The sequence below is a fragment of the Anneissia japonica genome, unplaced genomic scaffold (assembly GCF_011630105.1).
Source record: "Anneissia japonica isolate Jap-2015-1 unplaced genomic scaffold, ASM1163010v1 scaffold3949_len364153_cov177, whole genome shotgun sequence".
In the NCBI taxonomy this organism is placed as follows: Eukaryota; Metazoa; Echinodermata; class Crinoidea; order Comatulida; family Comatulidae; genus Anneissia; species Anneissia japonica.
The window spans coordinates 302,526-312,317 of record NW_022756197.1 but is presented as its reverse complement, the minus strand read 5'-3'; the positions used below and the strand labels follow the sequence as shown (position 1 = coordinate 312,317).

The 9,792-nt window shown below is 35.2% G+C and overlaps 1 protein-coding gene across 1 annotated transcript in view; it reads left to right on the top strand.

The window, feature by feature from the left end:
* Positions 1–5,681: 5,681 nt before the first annotated feature.
* Positions 5,682–9,792, top strand: part of LOC117124121 (ficolin-1-like) — a 15,364-nt gene continuing 11,253 nt past the window's right edge. Inside the window, exons 1-2 of the mRNA XM_033270252.1 lie at positions 5,682–6,021; positions 6,826–7,082. Coding sequence (XP_033126143.1) covers positions 5,961–6,021; positions 6,826–7,082 — 318 coding nt within the window. The 5' untranslated portion in view covers positions 5,682–5,960. The remainder of the gene's footprint in view (positions 6,022–6,825; positions 7,083–9,792) is intronic.

Genomic DNA, 9,792 nt, shown 5'->3' with positions numbered 1-9,792 from the left:
TTTACCTACCTGTCATTTGGGGCCATTTTTTCCGGGCAATTTTTTCCTGGGCCATTTTTCCGGGCCATCCTTACCGTACACCGCAGGTTTTGCCTTCGCTAGTGAAGTACATTAATATATAATACATTATAATGATAGTATAAAAATGGATGCGGCACAAAAGCGCTTCGCATGTCTTTTGAATCCGTAAAAGTGACAATGACAATATTTTAATATAAATTCTGATGTTCATATGTAACAATTGTATAGTAACAATGATTTTATCGTTTTTCCATGATTATGACGTCACTTCAAATGATATGTCAAAATATTTTGGTACCGTATACATGATAAATCGTTATCGAATCCTCCTAATGTAAAAAATCCTGTTATTTCTTTTTTTTATATGAACAATTGATTTTTAGGTTTTTATCGTTATCGTTGCAAGGATAAACAGGCGTTTATTCTATACTTCTGAGGATTACCATAACCACAACCGGCCACCGAGACGGTGGGCAGGGGGAAGATCCCCGAGGCCGAAGCTTAACAGGGGCCTATAGAGATTTCAGGTAGCATTTTTTCCCCATATTTTTTTAAAAGCAATTAATTACTATCATGGGCCCTCAATAATGGCAAGGGTCCCCTAATAATGGGCCCCTCCAGATTGACAGGGCCCCCTAAAAAAAATGCTTGCACCTCGGCGCAATCTTTCTCACGCGTCGCGCTAGTCTGAGGCTCACACCCACCCTTGTCCCTGTTACAGTTTCCACTCTTGGCGGTCCTGACCACTGATCTATTGTACAGACTCCCTAAAAATTTGCCACACATAGCTCCATCATCCTCTCTTATTATTTCACACCACACCCTGAATGCATTGATTATAATTTGATTGCTAATCATACCTTTGTTTTTAATTTATTTGGCATTTACAGTCAGATAATTAAGAAAAATTTATATAATAATAATACAATAATTATAATATATCCAGCACCCAGGGGCATTATTGTTCATGTGGTTTTTGAGGAGCCAGTGTTTACTGGTAAATGTAGTCCACAATGATGTTAAAAAGTGTTTTTGTATGGCTTATAAATCCCTAATTAGCAGATAATTTAATTCCACTAGGGTAAAACATTGATAATTAATTCAATGTTGAAAATGATGTTGCTTTCATTTCATCCGTCCATAGTTACTAGACAATTCGAAGAAAAATTAAGCGCCCTAAGCGTTATTCCTAATAGCCTTTATTGTTAGAGGGGGCGGGGGAAGGGGCCGTTTATTCGTCGGGCGTTTGTTCAAAGCAGGGCATTTATTTGAAGAAATACTTGAAATTATTAATTGTTATTTAAAACATGAGGATCACAGACAGGATGTTAGACCATAAATTAATTATTATTAGTCTTTTATGCACTTTAAATTATGACGTTAAATCTTTTAATTGTGTTTGGTTTCATGTTTTTTAATTGTCTTCGCTAGTTATGTTTATTTTGTGAAAAATAAATAAGGTCCTCCCTCCATGCATTAAGCGAATAAGCAACAATAAGTAATTGTTTTTTAAATTGCACAAATGTATTAGCGTAGACTTTTGTGTGTCTCGCATGACTCGCACTGTTGGCACACGTCCCGCAAGAATTACATTCATGGCCTCGCATGAATTGCATGCCTCGCTGGATACTCGCACTTTGGCAACCCTCTAATCACAGAAAGAAATTAAAACAATTCAATAACCTAGACCCTACTATAGTACAATACTGTACTTACCCGGGGTTGGGACAGCGGGTAGGGGGAGAGGGGAAGAGTGCACGTCGGGGAGTTCTGGCCTCTCTCCCACCCTCTGTCGGGGAGAAAAACCACAATTCGTCGGGGGAAAAATGTAATTTATTGGTCGCCATATTAGTAGACACCAAAATCAACTAAGTAAGACTTTCAAACCAAAAATTGTTGTTTTTCTTCGGGGGGGGGGGGGGGGGAGACCCGTGGAACACTTTCGACGGATATCGGCCCCTCGTCGGGAACCTCGGACCCCGGCCCAGTGTGGCAGAGCCAAACCAAAGGAGGGATAAGTCGAAATTTTCAAAATTGGGTTTTGTACATATTATGAAACTAGACATTATTATCTTCATAATTTAAAAAGATCACTTTGATATGATAGTTTATGGTGAAGTTATGGGCAATCAAAGTTAGGATACTTGGCTTGGCTCCGCAACAAATCATGGCGCCACCCACCCCAGTACTAGAGTAGTGCCAAAAATTTTTTTTATTTTTTGGCCTAGTAGATGCAAATGAATAACACACCGGGGAGCTTTGCCTGTGTAGTCCAGTCATGCGCAGTACATACACTTTTGGACTTTTTTTGGACTTTTTCGAATCGTCGATTCGAAAGTATGCAGCACTGATAGATGTTGTTAAAATACAGACATCTTCTTTTGAATCCGTAAAAGTGACAATGACAATATTTTAATATAAATTCTGATGTTCTAAATACATAAATATATATAAATTTATAAATGAATATATGAATAATTGCAGTATATATAAAATATTAATACAGTATATATAGATATATAAATATGTATAAAAATAAATATATAATAATATATATATATTAATATATATATGTATAACAAACAATATATAAAAAAATTTAAATAATTATATAAAAAAATATATAAACATTTAAATATATATAAATACATATACACAAAATATATAAATATATAAATAATTACAATATATATAAAATGATAATACAGTATATAAATAAATATATATATACACAAATAAGTATATAAAAATAAATGTATAAATATATATATAATAAATATTTGCTATATATAAATGAATATAGAATAATTATATATATAAATATATATATAAATATACAAATAAATATAAAAATATATAAATAAATATATAAATAAATACAGTATATATAATATATATATATATGTATATATATATATATTTATATCTGTATGTACGTATCTGTATATCTGTATTTTAACAACATCTATCAGCGCTGCATACTTTCGGATCGACTCATTCGAAAGTGTATGTACTGCGCATGACTGGACTTCACAGGCAAAGTTCCCGGTGAAAAAAAAAAAGATTTAAAATGTATGGCTCGCATGGCTCGCGCATTGGCTCGCATGATTCGCTGGCTCGCACTTTGTCACGACCCCGAGTACTACTTAGTCATGGATTTTCCAATCTTAATCCTATGGACAAATTATCTTACTGGAAGAGAAAATGGGTCTAATAAATTAAAATTACAACTTTTACAACATGACTGTAAAAGTTAAGATTTTATTTTAGTGTTCACTGCTTTGAAACAATATTGCCGGCTATATTCCAGAAAAAGAGAAAAGAAACCGAATGTTAATACCTGTATATGTAATTTAAGTAAATTAAATTAACTTTCCAATGTCGTGTATATTTGTATTGTATAAATGTTATGTATGCCTATTATGCGCCTATTCAGTGCAGATTCTTCAGTAGCCTAGGCGAGGGTCTTACAAGAGATTCTGCTTAGGCCTAACTTCACGTAAATGAGGCATAGGCCTAGACGGACTGCTGCGGGTTGCTGGACGCACAATCTAGGACTAATCCCCAGACTGCTGAAAAGACCTCCTGGTCCGACCTAGCTCAGGCTTAGTTAGAGGGAGCCTAGACCTACGAACGTCCATACCAGTTGCCAATCGTCTGAAAATGGACTCATCGTCCCTCACCGGCCCGTAGCAGACTGAACAGCATAAGAGAAAACTAAGCTAAGCCTCAGTCTGCTCGCCTTCTAAATTCACATTACAGTATTTTCTTCCTCCATGAGTGTAGTGTGATGTTTTTTTGGTAGACGGCATAATTATACATGACGTCACTATATACAAGCCACGCCCCCTCGGCTCAACCCCTTCAACTACCAGAATACGGGCTGTAAAATTTGTCCAGAATACGGGCTGTATGGTGACGCTGTTGTCCAGAATACGGGCTTTCTTACGTCATATTCTATTTTTAGATTTTAGAACAACAGTGGAATGTAAACAGTAAAATTATAAAAAATAGCAAGCAAGAGTATGGTAAATGGTAAATTTTACGATTTTCATGGATTTTCTAAGCTACAGTTGTAGGCCGACATTGCAGTGCGGCATATAGGATGTTGATGTTTGCCTGGCCTAGGGCCTACTCCTAGCCTCTGCCGCCTAGTCACACTGCTATATACCTGTCTCTTATACACATCTAGATGTGTATAAGAGACAGGGCCTGGACCCCCTGTTCGGACGACTAGTTGTCGGACAAAAAAATGTAAAAAATAAATTTTCCTATCCATTTTGATTGCCATTCCCTAATATTATGGGCTAAAAGAACATTTAGACAATACTAAGCCATAAAGACACTCCCGTGAACCAACCAGGGAATTTATATACCGGGTATGCTAAGGATAATGACGCTTCAATTTGAATATACTGTAACTGCAACAGAAGTATTCCTCACTAAGTCCCTGACACTGCAGTTGTAAAGATAAATGAGCTAATAATCAATGGAGTGGCTTTTCTTGACGTCAGACTCAAGTTTATGTTCGAGATACAAAGATGTTGCCAGGCATATTCACTTTACAAGCAAAATAAATTAAGTTGAAATTTTAGATTTTAAGAGAAAATCACCTATTGTGCGAACGACAAAGACGTGTTGTAATATAAAATTAAGGACAGGAGTGAAATTTGAATCTTTGTGATATGTTCTATTCAAAATTTTATTACATGTGAAATGAATAGTTGGAAGAATCACCACTTGGACATTATGAGGAATTACATAAACAAAACGATAGTTGTTGGTCGATAAAGGATAACACATTTTTTTTTAGTTCATTGACGTCAATTTTCAGTGGGATGGAGAAATGATTACCGTTTTGAGATTATTGAATTCCCTCTATAATACTGTACAGTAATATACTGCTGTACAATAATAATTTTGTATCTCTGAAAAGTGTGCAAAATTTAAAAATAATATAAACATTGGGAGCCTAAAATTTGCGAAAATAGCAGGCGACAATTTTTACTGGTTTTTCTAAAAATTAAAAGGTATTCCATTTAAATAAGACAATTTCCAAAATAACAGATTAACAGTGCAAGTTGTTGTTTTCTGAAGCTACAATCGGCTCATAAAACCATAAACCGATTTTCGTAGGTATTTATAAAAGGATGACATACCAATTGAGACAAACATTACTTTGGCACTATGACCTTGATTTCATTCTAATGGAATGCTTCAGTTTACCAGGCGAGTTAGAGCTAGATGATCAATGAACATCCACAACATAGTGATGTCCTCAACTTTTGAAAGAACACCTTCGTCCATTTTCAGTCTAATTGTATAATCCCGTTGGAGCAACTAAACAGGTTTAAGCAAGAGTAACATGAACACAAACATGCTTCAGTCCAGGTCGCCAAAGAGCAGCGCCCTCAACGTTTGGACACAAACCTGACATCATTGATTTACAATTATATTGACAGACTTCATTGTCCGCTCCGAAGGGAAATAAAAATATGAAGCAATTTTATTGTTTATACAAAGTTTTTCCAAATCATATCATAGTAAAGTAATATCCATTACGCATTGTCCATCTAATGGGATATTGACAACCATTATTCATATTACGATATTCTGCAAAAAAACATTAACCACAAAAAAACGCAATATGCATTGATATAGGAGGGATCATTCACCATTAAACCCAAATTGATGATGTGCTTGAGAGGAAGGAGTCAGAATTAGATGAAAATCTTTCGGTGTGTTAGCGATGTTTGACCGCTTTCTTTAAAAAAAAAACGTGTTTGTGATAAGTGGTTTGGCCGAACTTACTTGTTTTCTATGTGTAGAAATTTACTGTGAATTTCGTGCTTGAGTTACGATTTTAAATTCACTACAAGTAGCTATAACAGGGCTAGAAACGAAGTTTATCATTTTGACTCGAAAACAAGCTAAACAGTATGAATGCGGTATTTCTACTCAGCCTCACACTGCTATATACGATGTACTCACAAGCAACCGGTAAGAAAATTCACTATTTATTGAAAACATTTTGAAGATTTACTGGTTTGTAACCTAAGGCGGGACCTTTTTTCTTGATTAGCGAACCCGATTTTGTATAAAAATTAAATTTTATTTTTGGCCAATTAGCGCAGCCACCGCCATGAAAAAATGGGAATTTCAGAAAAAGAATAAACGTTACGCCTTCCGCTGCCTTGAAATCTAAAAAAAAAATACGATATATATTTCTTCATAATTATATAAATTTAAACCATTTAACCATCCCATTATTACACAGTTAACATTCACTAATAAAATGTTATTTTTAATTTCTCCTCCGCCTAAATGTTGTGGATGCAAAGCAATTTCCTAAAAAAAAAAATTATTTTTCCGCCCTGCTCTGACGATCTTTTAAAAAAATTAAGTTTGGAAAACAAGGTATAAAAAATCTCATTATGAGGTTTAGGGTTTAGGAAGTGGAGTTGTTTTGGTCGTGAAAAGAAATCATGCAACACTGACAGAAATACAACACAGGACCCTGGGATTGGTAGGAAAATATCACCAAGCTATTCAAATCCACTCAAATACATCACTGACTGTTGGTCTTTTTTTTGTTATTGCCTATACAAAATATTACAACAAAAACAAAACATAAAACAAAGTAAAGTAAAGCTTACACCCCTCATTCCCCCTCCCCTCCAATACCCTCTTTTTCAAAACAAAACGGGGTACAGCATTGAAGGTGGTGTTTCGTACTGGTCAAGGTCACCACCTTCAACCACTTGAATGTTTAAGTTTCAGAAAATATAAATGCTCAATCCTCAGATAATTTGTGCTCTCGTCGTACAACGTTGTCAATGGCAATACTTAACGGCGACAATCACCTATCAAGTCACTCTATCCAACAAACCTTGGTGAAGACATCAACTCAGTGTGTTCAGAGGTGTTTATACCACATTCCAAAATGTACATTTATAGCGTATTACGAAGTAACCGGATCTTGTGAAATTTACAGCATTGAACCTGGCTACCAAGTAGAAGAAATATTATTTCCTTCAAATGTGAAGTTGTACGGTCTCATTGTAAGTAATTCATCCGATCTACTATATAGATGTAAGATAATAATAAAATTCATTTGAAAATGCTAAACAAATTACATATAACATATAATTACTGTTATTTTGTTCTGAAGACACAGACTTGGGACTGGCCCTCTTTTTATTATTGATTATGAGTTTTAACGAGACGGCCTGGTGATCAGTGAGAATTGATGGTCTTATGTCACATGAGTAAACAGATTGTATTAGATTTTGAGAGATAAACATATAATCTAGTCTTCTATATGTTTGAGTTGATTTTCTAAGCCATGTAAAATGAGTCCTTGTGGGATTAAGTGTTCTCCATGCATCAATTACATTAACATTTTTCATAAAGTTCATTAATGTATATATTGAATTGTCTGTTATGCTTTACTGCCATTTTGGTCTAAATTTTTGTTTAATACACAATTCATATCTCCAGATATGATGATGTTACTATCCTCATTAACTATAAAGTTCTTAATAATATTGTTTAACTTTCTATAAAAAAAAAAAGACTTCGTTCACTTGCAGTATTTGGTGCATATACATTAACAAGCACAAATGACGATATGTCTATTGTGATGCTTATAATGACAAATCTACCATTTTCATCAATATGTGTTTTATTAACCTTATAGGTATCACAATCCTTAATCAGAGTTGAAACTCCTCTTGAGTAAGAAGATCCAAAGCTATGATACGCTTGACCTTGCCAAAGAAATTCATATTGATTTATTTTATTACAAGTCAAGTGCGTTTCTTGAATGAAAAATATATCAACTTTATTGTCATTTGCCCATTTGAAAATACATTTCTGAAAGTGTTTTTTAACCAAGTTCAGAAAGGATCTGCCGATGTCGGTTTTCAAGCTTTGTTGAATGGAGACAGCATCTCTGAGATCAACAGCATAGCTAAAACCATTTCATCCAGCCTAAACATAGACGATCGTGTTCAAACGATCGCAGAAAAAGAATCCTTCATCAAATTAAAGGACAATAAAGAAAACTTTTAAAACAAACCAAGCTGCAGACTAATCAATCCATCGAAACCAGAAATCGGTCGCATAAGCAAAACCATCCATCGTAATCTGATCACCAAAACCAAACTACATCAGTGGAAAAAACACCTCTGTTTAAAAGCATACAACAAAAATCCAGAAGCACGTATATACATACAACAACATTCGAATTTTACCCTTCGATTACAAAAAACCTTTTAATCAACTCCATCAAACACGCACAGAAGTCTACGAGCATTACAGAAAAAGAAATAAACAGAACCATGCAAGCACGTAATTCCATCCTATTTGACATGGAAAAAGAAAAGCTCCAACGACATGTTCGACGTCACCATGGACAGCTTCGACGGGGCAGAAGTATGTGAACTTGTCGGCTCTTTCATTCTGTCATCACTTGCAAAAAAGCTTGGCAAAAAGCAATCATGAAGAGCACATCACCAAAACAGTGTGAGAAGATAAAAAAGGAAATAATACCCATCTTTCACTCCTTTGATCTTCGCATCACAATACATGCAAACATCAAAATCACTACCTTCCTCGATGTTACACTGGACCTACAACACGATACCTACCAACCGTTTACCAAGGCGAATAACCAGTTATTGTACGTCGACTCACTCTCTAACCATCCTCCAACCATCTTAAAACAAACACCTACATCAATTAATCAACAAATATCTAACATCTGATTCCAAGACTACATTTCTCAAGGCTGCTCCCGACTATGAAAAAGCATTAAAGGAGAGCGGCTTCCAGCACAAAATGAGTGTTAAACCATCACCTGGAAAAAAAAGCCTCAAAGAAAACGAAACATCATCTGGTACAACCCTCCATTCAACAAAGCTGTGAAAACCGACATCAGCAGATCCTTCCTGAACTTGGTTAAAAAACACTTTCCTGTAGGCAATACACTTCACGAGCTATTCAACAAAAATAATGTCAAAGTTAGCTATAGCTGTTCTAGAAACATGGGAAACATCATTCAGTCCCATAACACCAGAATTCTTCGCACCAAACCACAAGAAAAATCTAATACATGCAACTGCCGAAAGAAAGATGAATGCCCCTCTCAGGAAACTGCCTCGCATCTTCAATTATCTACAAAGCCACCGTAACCACAACTGATGACGTCAAAGAGTATATCGGACTCACAGACAACACATTCAAAACCAGATTTACAAATTATAAGCACACATTTAGCTCTCCGAAGCATAAGAACAGCACCGAATTATCAAAACCTGTATGGAAACTTAAAGAAAGCAACACCCAATTCAACATTAAATGGTCCATAATTGACAAAGCTACACCATACAGTACACAAACAAAACGCTGCAATCTCTGTCCTACAGAGAAATTTCACATAATTTATTCAAACAAACCATCAACTTTAAACAAAAGAACAGAGCTGCTTTCAAATTGCAGACACAGAAACAATTAGCATATACACCTGCTGAACCCCCTCCATTATCTTCCTATCCACTCACTCCTGAAGATTGCTACTGCATGAAACAGCTGTAGAGTAAATTCACGCTTGACATACCTTTCTATTATTATTATTATCATCATCATCATCATCATCATCATCATCATCATTATTATTGCGCTCTGCATTCGCATTGAGCACTATACGTCGCTGATCTTGACAATAATATTTTGTATAGGCCTTTATACATATACCTATATATCTGTCTC